Below are 18,439 nucleotides of genomic sequence, written 5' to 3'. Positions count from 1 at the left end.
AGCGAAACTGTAAGATTTATCTCGAAGCTGCTTGAATGTCAGGTTTTCACCAGTATGTACATCCGTCTGTAAGTAGTTCAACGTCGAAATTATAAGAAATTTCCACTTAATGTCTTATTGGTATTTTCGCTTCTTCAATTTTGGTTACTTGGCTGCTGGTCTTTGTCGGCATTAATAGGCTTAACATAAAGAGATCTTATTTACACCCTACATTCTCCATATTTTTATTCCGCATCCAGGTTTAGAGCTTAAATTTCGGATACATCGGAAATTAAAGTCAGGATTTTCCAAAATGCTGTATAAATTTAGAGTGCCAGGAATATAACAGTCAAATTTTGAACTTTATACAAAATTTAAGATCATCTGCAGATGCAGTTCATATACAGGTTCAACTTCAAAATGCAGTGGTATACACGACAATAACAAAAATGTTATTTCACTGACACATCTCAGCAATTTTTACAACAAAATTAAACACTTCAAGAAACACATACCAGCGCTAAACTGTCACCATATTGCACAGCTGCATCGAGAATTTGTAAATGAAAAAGCTGATTACTGACGGAAACCATTGATTGTTTGACATATGATAGAAATGTGAAAATATGAATGTAATTTTGCTGAAAGAAAGATAATCATCTGATTGGTGGAACCGTCATGATTGGGGCTAATTTTGGATCGCTATTAAAATTGCCAACATTTTTTTGCGCCAGAAACTCGATAACCGAAGATCATATCCATTTTCGTTGAAAACAGAAAGGGTCAACATTTTGCCACCCTACATTACCAGAAATAACCTCTCCTTTTATGCTAATCACCTTATTCACAGATTTCTAAAATTTGCAGTACTTTTTTAAATTGGAAGATGCTGAAGAAATGAGCTCTGGCTAAATATACAAGCATAAACAAAAGCACACCAAAAATATGAACTCGAAAAATACAAAAATTTCTTACTTCTCCAGTCTGAAATAAATTTTGTCATATTTCAAAAAACAAATATAACAAGAAATGAGTATCACACAATACAGCACTCCCTGATATCACTTCATCCTGTTGTTTGTGATACTGACGGCTGCACCAAATGCATAACGTCAGCGAAACGCACCATATGAGGTACCATTTCTAAAAAAATCACCTAACAATCAACTAGTTAATATATAATCTATTAAAACAAATGCTTTTAAATGGAACTTTAATACAATGAATGTGCTGCCGTATGCAGCTAAAAAACAATTCATGCAAAAAAAGAAAAAAAATGCCCTCAGATGAACTCTTTATCCATTTGTCGTTTTTCATATGCCTTCAATGAAGCATTTCGAAAACAACAAAATATCAAATTTAATACAAACCATGCAAGAATTCAAGTTTATCGTTGTCTTGAATATAATCTGCCAAATGAGAATATTCGATACATTTTGGTTTGTCATTTGATTCATATGATTCTTTTGCTAATTTGCATACAAAAAGTTCCTTCAAATAACCGATTTTTAATGATTTTAAGAAAATGAATAGCCCAACAAATATTAACATCATTTGCACTTTGAAGAGGAAAAAATCAAGTCAAGCATTGCTCAATTCAATTGACAATTCGTGTTCAAACTAACAAACCTTAGTACTATTCGTTCACTTTTACATTACTCAACAGCTGTAAACAACACCAGCTTATGATTGCATTTCAACTTACTTTGCTTTGCTGATTTATATAGAGAAGCAGTATGATTTCAAAGAGGCCGAAATGCCAGTTCTTACAAAAAAACCAATACCAAACTAAACGATAGTCCCCTAAATTTTAATTTGCCACTCCTTCAGAAAATTTTTTTAAAAAAACACATAATAGCTAGAGGTTTGGTACAACGGTGCTTACTGCAGCTTTGGTCATAGCGAATAAGCCTTCACTGGAGATCGGTACCTGCTCACCACCACTTTGCATGATCGTCCTAACCCGTGCAAGAGGCAACTCATGCTGTGCATTCAACACTGACAGTGATGACGACGACGGTGCCTCATTTTCTGAATGGTCAGATTTTCGGAATGCTACCAACATTTGATCATCATCTTGAGAATCACTGTCATCATTCAGGGCCATCTTCGTGTCCGTGATATACGAAGAACGTATAGTCTCGAAGTACCAGGATATATGGAAAAGCACCTAAATGCAAAAAGTATACGTTTGATATTATCAGTACATTGCCCTGAACGTTAATACAACGTCGAGAATGAAGCATTCGAAAAGCTCCCGGTAATACTTCGATTCGCCTTAAAATGCTGGAAAAATTAAGACCTCATCATCGTGTCATTTATATATACGTTTATATTTATATACAATAGCCCCTATTTCGCTCATTTGATGACCCTCGCAATTTTCACTATTTAATTTCAAAAATTAAGGTAATCTGGATCGTAATATTGCAGCGTATGTTGCATCATTTATGAAATTTAATTCAAAAAGAATGGAATTTAATAAATGGAAGGTTTATGAATTTACAATAAGGAAAGCAAGTAATTTAATAATTATATGGAACCATACAACTGATAATCATATAAAATGATACAAAAGATGAAGCAAATTGGCTTGCCATAGGCACAACTTTGTCAAAACACTGACCATAAATTATTTCATAGCGAAAAATTAAGGACAATAATACAACTTTTTATATCACAGAAAAATGAAAAACAAAATCAAGAAAACTTTAACAAATGTGTCCGGAAATATATTAAAATTGTTTAATTTGTCGAAAAAAGCTTTCAGTTTGAAAATACGCTTGTGTATAATAATTTTAACCAACAATGTGTGGATCATTTACTAAATCAATGAAAAGTCAGAAAAGTTCAACTTTTCATTTGAGAGCTGAGAAAAATATTACGAAACAGACACCACCAAAATAATGTTTTAGAATATATCAAAGAAAGACGTATCAAAAACTTGTTGAATTTAACGGATTTTTACAAGAATAAAGGAGAAAATTACCACAGATTAGACAGAAATTATCCTTAATATGAAAAGTATTCTTTAGTATATGATCTATTCCTTACATTTTCCCACAATTAAATGCAATAATGGAGATAAAATTTAAACTATTACGCACATTTAAAATGTATTGTTTACCATTTTCACAAAATGTATTGTTTACCATTATTTTCATTTGTTTACCATTTATATCATTTTTACAGACGTGCAAAGTAAGTAGAACTCACAAACTTTCGCAGGGTAACAGAAGATCAATTCAAGGATTTTTCAAAGTGTTCCCAGTCTGTCGCTCTTCCTGAAACAGGATTTAAAAAATGAGGTTCAAAACAAAAAATGAATAACATCGATGATACAAAAAAGCCAAAAATGATATAAAAAAAATATTGAAAATTCTGTCCAATGATATGCTAACTGGCAGTACTCTTTTACCCATTATAGTGATCCGCACTAGAATACATTAAAAACCCGACACTAGTTGCAGTGACAATAATCGCCAAACAATAATGAAGTAATGAATTAAACTGAAATAGGCAAACCCTTACAGATAACAAAATAATATCTTTGAACATTTCTTCAGACTCTATATTTCATCTTGTCTCGGATTTTATCGATTCAGTTGTGGTGCTGAAACCTGTAATTAATATGGTAGAAAGAAAACCAGCAGGATAAAACAGGTAGTGGAAATATGATAGAGAACAATAAGAGATGAGGAAGATACTTTTTTTGAAGCTTCAAGTAAACCTAGAAAATATGCAGCTGTCAAGTTCGAACGAGGAAAGCCATAGATTTCACCAGCTTATATTAAGCAGTTATGAAATTAGACTAATAGAAACTCATGTGGACTTGACAAATTGATATGTGATAAGTTTAATGAACATCCGTCTCTTGAAATATTGTAGTCGCTTCATTACTATTCATTACTGTTAGTATAACTGACGACCAAATGATTTGTGTGGTACCTGCCAATTTGTTTTTGTTCCTCAGAGTTTAAAACACAACTTTTACTTCTTACGCAAAACTCACAACTGTTTTGCACTAACCACACAGATTTTATCAATTCCTTAAAGTTATACTAACCATAATGTTGCGGATTTTCTTCAAACTCCTGTTTTCGTGATCGTTTGTTTCGTCCCTCGGCTACTTCTTTTTCACTCTCCACAAAACCTACACTACCAGTCGGCAAAGTCGAACTGTTATTATCACCGTAGTTTACATTATAACAATATTTTGAATCCTGCATGAAAAGGCTAATTACGAATTCTATTCCATGGCATTTAGATACAATGACAAAGTGAAACTATAAAATGCATACAAACATATATATTATATGTTACTGGTAACCAGTAACTACCAGTAAATATCCAACTGGGCCAGAAATCAAGCTGAAGAAAAAGTAATGGACAAAGAGAGATGGCGACCAAATTTTCATACTCGTTTACCGCATTTATATTAAAATCCCACATTGGAAACTCACATTTATATTGCCTTCCAAAATAATTGCTTGCTCGTCACTTGCCATAGTAAGTTGACCAGTTTCAAACAGATGCTGAACGCTTTCGATATCATCAAACTGAATTTGCACTTCCTCATTCTCTCCTAATTCGATCTTAAAATATATAAAAACGATCATACTTGAATATAATGATAACAGTGATAAGACAACGAGTCATGAAAATAAGCACATTATTCCACAGTATAATTAACTATAAGTCACATAATTGCATTTCAAACAATTAGTTTGTATTCCGCCCAAGAAACAATTCGTAATACTAGCCACCATTCTAAATCAATCAATCTTTCCAGCTAATTTACGGCACTATATTTTGAACTAGTTTGAAACGGGAGTTCGGTGACTTATTAAATAAAGGACTAGATTAGTCTAATGAGACGTGAAGCAATGTCCAGTCAGATTTCAAAACAAAGGGTTGCGACACCTTATTCTGGAATTTCATTTCACTGTTGTCATATTTCTCTTGAATAGCGCGGTAAAAACCACTTCTAGATACCATCATTCATCGTAGTATCCAGAAGTGGTTACAGCGCTATTCAAGACAAATATGGTAATAGTTAGTCAACTTCTCGATCTAAGACGAAAGCGAGCGTGCAGAACCTACAAGACAGATTGGATGCATTGTGAAGGCGGAAAGTGAAGACCGTAGGCCTATATTTAGCATACTTGGGCTAGGAGAAACGCGAGAGACGATCAAGTAACGAGAAGGTGAAAACGAAAAAACTCTAGCCGAAATAATTGTGTGTGTGTTTATGTGTGTGCGTGTATGTGTGTGTGTGTGTGAATACATTTCAACAACGAAAGCACCAAAATGTGATTGTCTAGATGACAAAAAAAAGGCAGACAAAAATGCAGTTTATACTTACAACTTCCCCGTTTTCATCGATGAATATCTGATTCCCATCAGCATCCTCATCAATGCGACAAACGCGACGAATAACAGGCTCTGGTGTTGCCATTGGCTAAAATATTTGAAAGAATTGAAATCCTAGACCCCATCGTAGCTTGCGTATAAAGAAATGAGAATAGTGGCCTTAAACCAGTAGTCAAAATGTAACTTAAAAGAGCTGTCTGACCTAGATTTAGATTTCACCCCAAAGCAATTTTTTAATTAATACATCAATTTCGACCAGTAATTGGAACCAAGAAACGATTATGAATATTTCATCTAACTAAATATTCCTGACGCATTGTCGAGAATGACAGTACTCAAGCAAGGAATTGCAATATGCAGCAATTACAGACATAATTTGCACAGGTATCACTCCCTTACAATGACTCCTCATTGGATACCAACTAAAAGAGCATGTGAGCAGAAAAATCTTTCAATTTTTAATTAATACAGCGATACGCACTGTAATACAACTTGATGTTATCATTTTTCCACACATGATTAATGGAAAAGTAAATATAGTGGGTCTTCCCGATGAATAAAATGTATGAAAGCTATTAAAAAGAAAAAAAAGTGGAAAAAATTACCTCCTGAACAGGTACTTCAGGTGCAAGTGTCGGAGGAGGTTCAACGTTATCAATATCACCTGTTTGCTTCAAGGTATTCCCCAATCTGTCTCCGCTTTCTACAAACTTTTTTTCTTTTTTACTTTCATTTAAAAATAGAAGTGACCGATATTCTGTAATGTTTTACTATAAAAATCATTTAAGAATGTGCATAAGTGCCTGTGCAGCCTTGTCTCGTAGGTACAACTGCTTCTGTTTCTTTCTTTGTATCGTTTAGGAAATAATGACGCACTTCTGAAGGATGAACAGCTTTTACATGACGCTCAACGGCGCGCTCACCGTAAAATACTACTCCTATAAACAGTGACGATGAAGGAGACATAAATGACAAGAAAAACTACAAATGAAATAAAAGCAAGTGTAAAAGCAGATATAAGTTCTGCACAGAACAATCCTGATTCTTCGACAAAGTGAAGGAAGAAAAAGACAGAATGGAAACTATAGTACTATAGGAATTAGACTGAGACTGATAGTGATCAGAACACTATTAAATGAATCTGGTGATTATGAAAGCTACTGAAAGGTAACTCCAAACTAACAGACAATCTTTCCATAAAAACATAGGTAACTAACCGCAAACAGGACACGATTTCCCGTTAGGCAGATCTGGCCGCATAACCATTAGTTCAAACGGTGGTCTTGTGCGAAAATGAGGAATAGATACCACTGAGTTATCCGGAACTTCACGCTTATTAGCAACCATTTTTTTCTGCGCAGAAGATAACTGTAAATTTCTCTGGGCCAGTGTTCTCACTGCACGACGTAATGCAAGAGCATCAAACTAAAAACTTTAATGTAAAGGCAACATGATTAATGAAATCGGGTAAAAATTTAACATTTTTCTACAGAATGAAAACTCTACAATAATGTTTAAAAATACACTGTTCCCATTTTCGAATTTACATATCATTGACTCAGTAACGTTCGTGCAAGCAAAGCGTGTAAGAGAATTATTTAGCTCTGTAAAGTAGAAGTATGACTAAAATTTACTACATCAAGGACTGAACAAGAGTTTAACTTTAAGTAAGAAATAAGGTGAATTTGATTTCTACTTATGCAAAATTCAAAACCATTAAAATCCTATCCAAATAAAAAGCTAACTATACAAGCCATAAAAAGCAACATTATAAAAATATGCCAACTATGCACTGCTTACTTGTTCCCTTTTTTCTGAATCAATGTATAATTTCGTATATGGACAGGAACGACGATAATGTGAAAGAAGATTATAATCGTATTTGAAACGGTTACCACAGAGCACACATGGATGTGATCCAGTAGTCGCATGAAAACCCGCAATATGCCTCTCTAATCTGCAATATATCATTTGTTCAGCCTGATCCAATGTGTGTATAACTCATGTGTGCATAGGTAGAATTCAGTAGTTCTAAAATAAGTTATTAATCCAATGTCATGCTTACCTTGCCATATTAACAAAAGTACGGGAGCACACCGAACACTGTACCATGCCATGAGTAGAAGACCATTTTGTACGCACTGGATTTGGCTCATTACTACTTGCAGCATCCCCAGTAACCTGCAATAACATTTGTGTTAAAAGGAAACAGTAAAAGCATGGATTAAAATAACTCAAAAATGAATAAAAAAAATTAGCGCAAACCTGATCTAAATAACTCCATGAAACACTATGTCCCTCACTGTCAATTATCTCGGGTTCATCAGCGGTATCCAGATGTGTTAACATTTCATGAGATGAGAAACGACTAGTAAGTGCATCCTGCTGATAATCAACCACTGACAAGTCCTAAAAACATCACATATTAAAACATTAATATCGCTGTAGTCTGTAAGGAGCTTCATTAATCACGAATAATTACGAAATTAATATAATTTCGCAAAAAAAAAGCAAATTTTGAGCTACATGTTATATAAGTCACTCCGAGACAAATAACTTCATTCAAAGTTTTCAGATACTGACATACCTTGTCCTTATCTGCAGAAAGAAACAGATCCTGAGATGATATAACCTCTGCATCATCTTCGTGTGAAACTACAACATCTGTCTGTTAAAAACTTCAAAATTTAATGAAATGATATGAAAGTAGATAGAGTTAACATAAGAGATAATGCAAGTCGATGTGCCCAAAACTGATCAGATTACACATAAGTTTTTATATCTGGAGAGAAGCAGGAAGGAGATACTGACAGTACTGAAAGCTGCAATACCTTTGTGGTCACAGCTGTGACTATGAAGATATTTCAAGAACTTAAGTAGGTTCTAGTTCAAAATATTAATTGAATTATTTGTATTTGAGATAAAGAAAATATGCACCCACTGCTCTAACAAAATGTAATGAAATGGGGAAAAGAGTTTAATATTTCAAATTTCATTATTCCTTATCAAGCTTTCGACGATGTTAATATGACGAAATAGTCCCTTCCAGTTTATTTCAATATCTTTTCTATACAATTAGCAACTGCAAAACTTACTCCCACCGAATCGTTGAGAATATTCTTCACCTAATTCGCGCATTATATCTGTTACCATATCCTTCAGTGTTTCATCATCCATAGAAATATCTCGAGTTTCCGAAAGACGTGCCTAAGTAAACAATCAAGATTTGAAAAGAAAAAAGTTGGAAATTGAATGCTTGAAAGTAGATAGAATCAATTTCCATGCAAAAATTCAGAGAACACGATGTTCTGTAGTATTTATTTCGCCAACCTGTATCTCGTTACAACTGCTTCGCCAGTGTTTAATTAAACTATAATGTTGACGAAATATTTGCCCGCAGAGGCTGCAGAAATGTTCACCACTGCCACTTCGTGCATCTACTGGAATAATACCTCGGTGCATAGCTATGTGCCATTGAATCACAGAGTTGGATATTTTCACACCACACTGCTTGCATGGAACACCCGAATATACATTACTTTGAGTATCTAAAGTGAAAGATGGAAAGAAGTATAACTGCAGAAATAAAATAAAACACCTACCGATAACTTAGAGCTTTTTTTAGAGTTTTAACAGGAAAGTTGAATACGATAATCAAAACAATCAGGCTGCTGCAGGGTCATAAATAGCACTGCGGTGCATAAAGTTCCACATATTTCTAAATGTATTCCATACGATTTTCCATTGAACAAAAAGAAAAAATTGAAACAAAAATGCTTACTTAGAGGAGCTTGCATATCGATAAGACCAAACGTATCCGATCTGAAGAGTAAGTTCGGATTAATACCTATTTTCATCACAGGTGGTGGTGCTTCGTCCGCTTTTTTCCTTGCAAATTTTAATACCATTGATCGTAAAACGTTAACATCCATCGTCTGGAAGACATTTCAAATATTTGTAAATATTAAAAAATAACGGAAATCATAAATAAATGGATGGTAAATTAACAAAACCCACGAAGTAAATCGCTAAAGTGTAAACAAACCCTTCGTCTTTCAGCTGGTATCAGCTCGCTCAGTTCATGACATGTTCGACGCCAATGATAAAACAGATTATATTCATATTTATAGACTTTCTGACACAGGGGACATTGAAATGAACCGGAGATCTATATTGAAAAACCGATTAGACAAATAACTAGATTATTATGCTTATCGTTATATATCGGAATTACACACCAAACCTTATATCCTATACTAAACTCATATGCGTCGCTAAATTTTGATCGTTAAAAACGTTAAGGGACATAGAATTATATAATTATTTGCACAACTCTAAATTTAAACGTCAAAAAATTTCACATTTTGTGCCAAGCTCATATGCATCGTAATTAAACTTGTAAACTCTCGCCTCTTATATCCAACCCAGTTGTATTTTCCCAGTAAAATGGTAGATTATTATTCAAAATACTTCGAAAACGTGAAAACATCACTGGAAAAAAAAAAAACCTGATGAACTGCTAAATGTCTTTCCAGCCTAGCAGTATTGATGAAAGTCTGATCGCATTCCGGACATGAATAAGTGCCGTACACACGGTTTCTATAAACTGATAATGATACATGTTTTTGCTTCTAATTGGATCTATATAACAGAGGAGAAGCTCAAAATGGTAAATACGTAAGAAATGACCGTCACACCAGAAAAAAACAATAAAAGTGTGTGACCAAAAAAATGGCTAGCTTCAGGATGTGTCAATAACTTTCTATTCACAAAACTCAAAACATTAACTAGAATTATCGGTATACGATAGTAGGAAACCAATGTAGCAAAATGCAATATATAAAGTTGAAAAGAAAAGAACCTCCTATATCTTCCCAATTGATACGGATCATAGCCAGCTGGGTTGCCGAATAATTGTTGCATAATTTTACCATGCTTATCGATATCTACAACCTCCACACCGTGGTAAGAGTCATTTCCTGCAGAAAAGGAAAAAAAAGTGCAGTTTGTGCCACTATAACTATTACCATGAACAAAAGTAGCACAGAGACCTCTTACAAGTGATCACGACGGTATTGTTAAAACATTTCTATTATTTACATGCTGATATGGTGTTAATCTCAATTAGTTTTACTACGAAAATTCCTAGTAAAAACTTGGTATTGAGTTAGAAATTTCGTTCAATAAAAAATTTGACGGTTTCTATTATCCTTCACAAAAACAATAATTAACACCGCAACGGAAGGATAAAATGGAAGTTCCGAGCAACAGAAGATTTTTTTTCTATTTATGGAGGAAATACAATAAAATGGCTCGAAGTAAGAAAGCTGAATAATAAATCAAATTAATCAAAAGAATTCGGGAACTACGTTTTCTGCACTGGGAAGATGAAAGTTCTGATTCATTGAGCTCATCTATTTCTAGCAACACCGTCTCCGTACCATCATCATTTCGTAAAATCTGAACATTGTCCACTTTCCCGATATCTGAAACATCTCTTCAATCATTGAATAAAATTTCTTTCTTTTAATTTTTAGTACGTCGCTCTTTGGAAAATCGATAGTTAAATAAAATTTATCACAAGTCAAAGAAAAATTTGAATACCGCACCAACATCAGGTCCGTTTAAGCTCAAGATCAAATAATATTCTTGGTCGTCCCCAACAATCACTTGCCCAACCGTGCTTTCTTCCACTAATTCCGTTTCTTCAACCTGGGAAAAAGAAGTCTTTAACAATTGATCCTCTTGTTACTAGCAATAGTAAATCTGCAAGCAGCTGTTTATCAGAGGTGGGAATCTTTTGTAAATTTAGTTATAACTGCATTGCCAAGCAAATAGTATAAACTAAACATAAAGTGCAAATAATCCATTTCGTCACATAAACACCAGTAATTGATTTATTCCAATAAATAAAAACCTGATCGTTCCGCAAATTAAAAGCAGACAATCTGTCTCACTATCTGTAGTTGAATATTGAAGCAAATGATATGAATCTGAGAGTGAAGTGTCTGAATGCCCTAAGAAAACAAAACTCTTCAAACTATCTAGAAATATCATCACCTCAACACTTTCTTGTAGAGCATAAGTGCTTGCATCGACACATTTCGTAATACCATTTGCTTTCTGCGTGCTTTGTATTTCGTCCGATGAATGGTCATTGCCATCCTTATCAATTGCTTCATCTATAAACGGATATCTTCTTTACTGCATTATGGACAAATTTAAAACTAAAATGAATACTCTAACTTTTAGCACTACTGTGTACAGCTTCCTCGTACTGGTGCAGAAAAATAGGTTAATTATCTCATAAACAAGTAAATAAAAGACTGATTGGAATAAGACTTTCCCAAGCAAGAAGCTTGCAGCTAACAAGCGACCAAGTGAGCTAGACACTAAAAATGGCTAAAAAATTACTTTGAAACCTGAAACAAAAATCCAACCAGAAACTGAATATGGCGGCTACAGAAATAATAGCTACAAAATGCAAGCAATCTTGACGGGAACAAATTACCCATTGAGGCACTGATCATTCGGTCAACCTTCTTTCCGAACCAATTCCTCGACGATTTTTAAACCAATCCTACGGTGAACTCCTCCGCAACTTCTACACATGCTGTTGGAACCTCGTAGGACCCACGAAACGCGGCCTTGCCCCGGAGATATTATGGCCTTATGCTGATTTCTTTTAGATAAGGCAGGGTTAAGCGTGTAGTTCGTTCCTACGTTTGAATAGTATATTGCATGCATATGCAAGCTTTCTGAAGATGACAGTTCTCTCTCCAACAGTCGCTCATTCTAATTTATTCTATTCAACTCATTGACAGCCCAAAGCCCAACGCATAATGTAACAATAGTTAAACTCTTCGCCCTCTGGTTTATGAAATATTATATCCCGCTCCGTTGTCTATATACATATGTATGTATATATACTTAGATACTGTATACACGTATGTATGTGTATATACTTAGATACTGTTAACAGTATTGATATGGCTGGGTAGCTTAAGTACTAATTTGATTTTGGACTTGAAACAGATTGCGAAACCATCGATAATAATAGGGATTGGCGGAATGTTAACTAATTAGAGATTTGCAAAGGGAATTAATCAGTGAAAAGGTATAGTTAGTAAATTACTGAGAAGATGATATATCTTGAATTCTCTAAAATATATTTGCATATATTTTTCAAATCTCTGGATTCTTTGCCATCACTTCTTTCGTTTTTCTCTTTTTTCACCTTCCTCATTCTCCTTTTTTACCTCCTCCATATATATATATATATATATATGTGTGTGCTTATTATTCATATCCTTTAGATTCACTTTAATAATTCAGAAATTCTAGTAATTTCAGGCCGCAATTTTTTTTTCAAATGTTCGGAATCTGTTGTTGAAAATTTACCGAAATAGACTAGGTCAGACCTTGCTACATTATATTAAAATTTGAAATCGGTGATTTGAAGTTAATGATATAATACCGTATAACTGAATTCAGTCTTTGTTTAATCTATTACAGTCAGTCTTCCTGTAAGGGGTAATTTATCTGTATTTGCAGATTTCAAGTTTATTAGTATTTATTCGTTATATTGAAGATTCCAAAATACTGAAATATTAGTGGTGGGTTCGATTCCTTCAATATTTTTTTAATGCATCACATTACAATTTCTTTTAATTATTTTTTTTTTTAATGCTTCGTTCTACAATTTGTTTTAACTACTTATGGGACTTTGTGAAAAAAAAAAGTTTAGGAAACTTTGCTTATGAATCAAGCCAATGTTTATTGATTGGACTGACCAATTTGAAAGAAGCTATCATAGAGTCTGTAACAAATGAAGAGGATAATATAGTTTCTAATTCATGATATTGTTAGTGTTTGTCAAGTACAGTTAAAGATGGGCTGCTATATCCTCCAAAGTAAGCTCTTTTGTAAACCACTTAGCCATCCTATCAATTATATTGTTAATTAAGATATCTATCGATTTTATTATTTATATGAATGTGACTACTAGCCGCTTCCACATATAAATATAAGAGAATTCGCCTCTTAAATCTTAATTAAAATGTGTCAATTAGGTTAATTAATTAATTTCAATTGATTGAAATATAAATCTTTCACACCGATTAATTGAATATTTTGTTTCTCATTAGTATACATACAATCAATCGTTCTTTGTATATTTGTTGACACAAAACGTGCTTTTTCAATGTTATGCGCACCAGCCGCGGAACGTAACAAGCAACCAATATTGGATATTCTCAAGCAGTATATCGACAACAAACCGCGTACTGTATGTATTTATAGTTGCATCCATTTGCTAAGATTTTTTGATTGATTAAATTTAATTGAATCACTAAAGTTGAGTGGGATGCAGAAAAAAAAAATTTCAATAGCTAGTTTTATGGTGATTTTTTGATACGTAAGGTAAATTAAATCGAGTTAAAATGGTAATCTTTAAAAAGGTTATTCTTCTAGTTGTTGGAAATTGCATCTGGTAGTGGCCAACATGTTTGTCATTTTGCGCCACATTTTCCAAACGTCTTATTCCAACCCTCTGATATGGATGATCTTAATGTGAAATCTATAAATCTCTACATCGATCATTTCAAGGTTTTTCAAGCTTACGTATTTTTTATCGCTAGAATTTTTTAAAACTAATATTTAATACAATCTGAAAATTTCCAACGTTATGTCGTTTCCTTTTCAATAGGTAAATGGCTTGAATAGAGAGTGATAAGTGGAAATTTGTCAATGTTTGCCAGTTTTACGATTGAAATTTTCACGTCAAATTCACCACTATTTAGATGCCAAGATCCTGTTGAGCTGTGGGTAAAATAGGTTCTTTTGTTGCTTTCATCATTGCTTAGATATTAATAAGCAAATAATTTGATCTCTAGGAATTTTATAACTAGTTTATACGCTTCGATTTCAAATTATTCCGCTTCTCATACGCCTATTCCATCATCGAAAACTACCCAGATTCCATGTATTCCAAAACTTTTTTCAGTTGAGTAATGTTAAGCAGGCTTTGAAAATTGACGTTCGAAAAGATATTAGCAGTTGGAACTTGCCGAGTGAGTTCCAACCGAAACACATCGATTATCTCTTATCAATTAATATGATACATATCAGTTCAGATGCTGCTGTTAATGCACTGTTTAAAGTGAGTATAAATTTCCTGTTATCTACTTGGTCTTGAGTTTTACTTAAGTCTTAATGCCATAATGAGAGATTTTGAAAATGACTGAAGGAAGTAAACCAAGTTTGTCGTAAATCATACTGTTGTGTCATTTCGATTCACAAATAATTCTAGAGTGCTGGATCGCTATTATCAAGTAAACATGGTTTATTGATTACATATGGTGCGTATGCGGTGAATGGTCAAATAACTCCACAAAGCAACTCTGATTTTCATCGATCTCTTCGTTCCAGGGATCCGGAATGGGGCTTACGTGACATAAAGCTTTTGAAAGAGGTCTTCTTGCTCAGTTAATTTTTCTAAATTACTATACTGTAACTTATCACTATTTCAAAATCTCGGACTTATATTTAATATACCACTTAACATCGTTCTTTGCAGGGGTGGAGGAGAGATAGGGGAAAGGAGTCTGACTTTCATTTTTGTTGATGGTAGGTAGCGTGTCATTTCCATTCTTTAGTTTTTTAAGCATTGAAATTGGCAGTTATATTGAATCCAGTATCACTTTTAAAAGAACATAAATTTAAAAAAATAGTTACAGAAATTTACCATGTTTTAAATGCAGCTGCTCTTGATGGATTTGTTTTTATTGAATTTCATGCCGGAATGATCAGGGGATTGGACGAAAAATATTAGAAAAATTATTCCCCTTTTTTGTAGAAAGCGGCTGCTAGTGGATTATATTTGCAAAAAGTATATGATATGCCAGCCAATAATAAGATGATAATTTTTGGACGACAATCTGTGTCATGAAAGAAGTATCTTGAACCGAAGCCATATATTCATTTGAGAAGCGACGATGAAGAGAATTTAGAGCAGATCATTAGAAGATCTCTTTATTTGTGAAAATTGTTATACTTATTTAACAGATGGGAATTAATCTCTTAGTTGCTCAAGTAAAATAATTGTTCTTGAATTTTAACCACATTCGTGCAAAAGCTTCTACAAACACAGTAAAGATTTGAATAAAGATGTAAGGATAAAATTATTCAGCCACCATGAACAGTTTTATTTTAACTTGATTGGATGGAGAGAGACGGTTAGAGACAAATATTTTTTGACAACTGATCGTGAATAGTTAGTTTTATTATTGAGCGATGTACTGGGGTAAATTCTCAAGTAATCCTGGAGTAGCATCTATTGTTAGAATCCGGAATTCGGGATAGCAACTACATTAAAGCGGACCGTACTGGCATTTCAGCTTCGCGGGAGATTAATGATCAGGTCATACGCGGGGAAATATATGAGGAGGGAATGCGGGATGTTTGATTGGGATCGAAGTTTTCAATTCGTTTTAGACCAAGAGTCCAAACTATGATATTTCGCAACTGTTTTGTTATTGGTTGCGGATGGTTTTGTTGTCCACAGCGCTTATATGGTTTAATTAGGGGCATTGTCCTCAAATTAATTGGCCGAAATTTCAATTCGAATTTTTGTCTTTTGAATATTGCGCAATATTTAGTTCAAATACTACATACTATCTAAGGACAAGAATTGGATAAAAAGTCATATTCCCAAACAAAATCACAGAAGTTACTCTCATTTTCAATTTCGCACTATCAAATAAGGTGAAATTTATGTACGTTAGTAGAATTAAAATCGATGATATATGCATATTAGATGGAAATAAAATCAAAAAAGTAAATACATCCACCAGTTGAAATAAAACTGCGCATGCAATGCTAGCATGAGTTAAAGTTACACTACAAATATCTATATCATCATACATAAAAGGTTATTAGAATCAAAATTTTGTTCTCTCCAGGTTTTAATGGTAGAATCGGAGAACAGTACTAATGGATCTGCAAAATTTGAGGTCATCGAGCACCGGTTCAATAAGTATTGGCAGAATAATGGTGGTCCTTCCAGAGAAGCATGTACGTATTGATATTATGTACTAATATTCGTAAACATTTATATTGCTTTTTTAAAAATTATGTTATGGGAATGTATGAGCTCTTTTTATTTTAGTACGGACTTTTCAGTGTTGGAACTTTCTCCGTTGACCTTATCTGACCAACTAAGAGACATCGCCATTTCAATTTGTTTAAAGTATCGGGACGAATTTCGACCGTTTTCAATCGTTACTACTCCCATTCAATTATGATTTAGCCCAGTGGGGTTTGTTAAATTCTTCTCGGGTTCCGAATTTTATAATAACTTTTTGCTTGTGTTATAGTTTCTCTCCAATTTGATTATAGCTCCTGTCTTTTTTTTTTAGTGTTAACAGAACGAAGTGGAATGCGCATGGCTTGTGACCGAAGTTACATCTATGTGCTCGGTGGTTTCTCACCTTTGCTAGAGACACTGCTTGCACAGGTTTGTTGCGTATAAAACCATAAACTTAGAAGAGGAGCTAGAGGTAGAGATGCTAAAAGTGAAAGTCGAGGAGCTAGAGGTGAAAGTTATTTAGAAATATAAAGTCCTTTTGATAATGACGAGCATACGTTGAATCCATTATGTGAGAGTTTATATCTTTGCTAACAATGGGCAGTTATCAATTCGTATCTGTTAAAAAGACAGTGACCACTTAACTAATCTCTAGAAAGACAGTGCATTTAAACTATATTAGTTGCTGGTCAGAATGGAAGCATGATTAATCCGAATGGATCCTATCCATTTGTTTTAAATAACAGTTTAAATATGGCTTAAAGGTATCGACTGATATCGGTTATCGTGATGCATAAAATGGGTGTATTTATAAATTAAGATATTTCGCAACCAGTAAAGGAATAAATTAAAACGAATGCATTAATGTAGCAGTTTAAACATTACCGTATTTTGCCAATCATATCTTCATCATTTTGTTGTGATGATTCCCTTAGTTTTCTATATTTTCCGTGGATTTTCTGGATACAGTTTAGGAACTTTGGCGTTTCAATATTTTAACAGATACCTGGGAACTAATGTCTATACCGGAAAAGGGTTTTCCCGAAGAATTGGCGTCGTTTGCTAGTAAGTTTGTTGGATTTTCTTTTTTGTCATCGTGTTTAGTTTGTATTTTTTGTCATTTTTCTTTGGAATCAGATCATGGCAGTGTTGGGATTATTAAATTTTGCTTATTCAGCGGCATTTTCTGTATTTTCTAGGTTGCTTTTTCGGTGAACCCATTCTATCCGAATTTTATATATTTGGTGGAACCGCAGTTCCGTTCGGTACAAGAGCTTCTAATTCAGTCAGCTTACTCAAGCGTGTACGGAATGGAAATTTTATTTGGAAACGGCTGAAAACCATTGGTGATATTCCCGTCAAGCAGTATGGTTCAGTAAGTGTCAGTTATCGGTTGCAGAAGTTAACCAGTTTGGTTTTTAGTAACGAAAAATGGTGATTTAAAATATGTGGAAAAAGAAAAAAAATAAAAATTTGTTAATCAGTTATTGTTTGGATGAGAAACTTGAAGTAATCCTGAGCATGTCAACAGTTTTCAGGTTTTTGAAAATTTAATTGAAAAACATGACAGTTCCCTGGTTTTTGAAAATCCGCTGGTAGTCTTTATTTCTTCCTAAAGTCTTTATTTCTTCCTTTATTTCTCTTTCTTCATTTCTTCCTAAAGGTGCTTCCTTCCATAGACACTCTTATTCCTCAAATTTTCTTCCTTTGTGTCATTTCCAGCTACTGCTGAAAAATTATTACCGTTGTAGTTGGAATTATCCCTTTTCAGTGTCTTGTGCATAATAATGGGAAATTCTATGCGTTTGGTGGAATTGTAGTTGGAATTATCCCTTTTCAGTGTCTTGTGCATAATAATGGGAAATTCTATGCGTTTGGTGGAACAACTGGATGGGAATATAATTTACAAGTTCGTAGCTTAGAACCTGAATTCAATGGCAAGAAGATGAGAGAGACGAACTAGAACCAGTTCACTGGCGATGGACGCTTCTTCATGTAATT

The 18,439-nt window shown here is 33.8% G+C and overlaps 4 protein-coding genes across 5 annotated transcripts in view; 2 read left to right on the top strand and 2 right to left on the bottom strand.

The window, feature by feature from the left end:
* Positions 1-847: 847 nt before the first annotated feature.
* On the bottom strand, positions 848-2,154 carry LOAG_06100 (histone-fold protein CHRAC subunit). Its single transcript, XM_003141636.2, has 3 exons — positions 1,865-2,154; positions 1,350-1,470; positions 848-1,122 (listed from the first exon to the last, which is right to left on the bottom strand). Exons 1-3 carry the CDS (start codon positions 2,084-2,086, stop codon positions 1,046-1,048), a joined length of 420 nt encoding a protein of 139 aa, XP_003141684.1. The 5' UTR covers positions 2,087-2,154; the 3' UTR covers positions 848-1,045.
* Positions 2,155-3,835: 1,681 nt separating this feature from the next.
* On the bottom strand, positions 3,836-12,099 carry LOAG_06099 (hypothetical protein; the record flags this gene model as incomplete). The annotated part of the gene is made up of 21 exons (XM_020447062.1): positions 3,836-3,927; positions 4,046-4,202; positions 4,443-4,574; positions 5,345-5,440; positions 5,958-6,055; positions 6,156-6,290; positions 6,570-6,777; positions 7,153-7,309; positions 7,418-7,533; positions 7,618-7,761; positions 7,940-8,007; positions 8,448-8,559; positions 8,683-8,900; positions 9,134-9,287; positions 9,398-9,520; positions 9,861-9,951; positions 10,214-10,331; positions 10,722-10,838; positions 10,962-11,064; positions 11,413-11,534; positions 11,892-12,099. 21 exons carry the CDS (start codon positions 12,097-12,099, stop codon positions 3,836-3,838), a joined length of 2,769 nt encoding a protein of 922 aa, XP_020302668.1.
* Positions 12,100-13,498: 1,399 nt separating this feature from the next.
* Positions 13,499-15,519, top strand: LOAG_06098 (hypothetical protein). Its single transcript, XM_003141634.2, has 5 exons — positions 13,499-13,639; positions 13,825-13,959; positions 14,357-14,512; positions 14,663-14,824; positions 15,209-15,519. Exons 1-5 carry the CDS (start codon positions 13,556-13,558, stop codon positions 15,299-15,301), a joined length of 630 nt encoding a protein of 209 aa, XP_003141682.1. The 5' UTR covers positions 13,499-13,555; the 3' UTR covers positions 15,302-15,519.
* Positions 15,520-16,311: 792 nt separating this feature from the next.
* The window catches only part of LOAG_17310, a 4,527-nt gene continuing 2,399 nt past the window's right edge, over positions 16,312-18,439 (top strand). The window contains exons 1-4 of one of the 2 annotated variants that reach the window (XM_020449968.1): positions 16,312-16,425; positions 16,770-16,867; positions 17,413-17,503; positions 17,638-17,813. In XM_020449968.1, the coding sequence (XP_020306423.1) occupies positions 16,320-16,425; positions 16,770-16,867; positions 17,413-17,503; positions 17,638-17,813 (471 nt within the window). In that variant the 5' untranslated portion in view covers positions 16,312-16,319. Of the gene's footprint in view, positions 16,426-16,559; positions 16,670-16,769; positions 16,868-17,412; positions 17,504-17,637; positions 17,814-18,439 lie in introns of those variants that run through there. The other variant, XM_020449969.1, reaches the window with a different exon arrangement.

The sequence above is a fragment of the Loa loa genome (assembly GCF_000183805.2).
Source record: "Loa loa unplaced genomic scaffold supercont3.60, whole genome shotgun sequence".
Lineage (NCBI taxonomy): Eukaryota > Metazoa > Nematoda > Chromadorea > Rhabditida > Onchocercidae > Loa > Loa loa.
The sequence above is the reverse complement of the archived record's forward strand: the minus strand, read 5'-3'. Positions and strand labels throughout refer to the sequence as shown.

Coding starts and splice junctions, on each gene's coding strand:
- LOAG_06098 (XM_003141634.2), top strand. CDS start 13,556: ATGTTATGCGCACCAGCCGCGGAACGTAACAAGCAACCAATATTGGAT. Junction 13,960..14,356: donor TCTACATCGATCATTTCAAG/GTTTTTCAAGCT, acceptor AACTTTTTTCAG/TTGAGTAATGTTAAGCAGGC. Junction 14,825..15,208: donor ACATAAAGCTTTTGAAAGAG/GTCTTCTTGCTC, acceptor CCTTTTTTGTAG/AAAGCGGCTGCTAGTGGATT.
- LOAG_06100 (XM_003141636.2), bottom strand. CDS start 2,086: ATGGCCCTGAATGATGACAGTGATTCTCAAGATGATGATCAAATGTTG. Junction 1,471..1,864: donor TCGCTATGACCAAAGCTGCA/GTAAGCACCGTT, acceptor GGTTATTTGAAG/GAACTTTTTGTATGCAAATT. Junction 1,123..1,349: donor TAAACTTGAATTCTTGCATG/GTTTGTATTAAA, acceptor TGATTTTTTTAG/AAATGGTACCTCATATGGTG.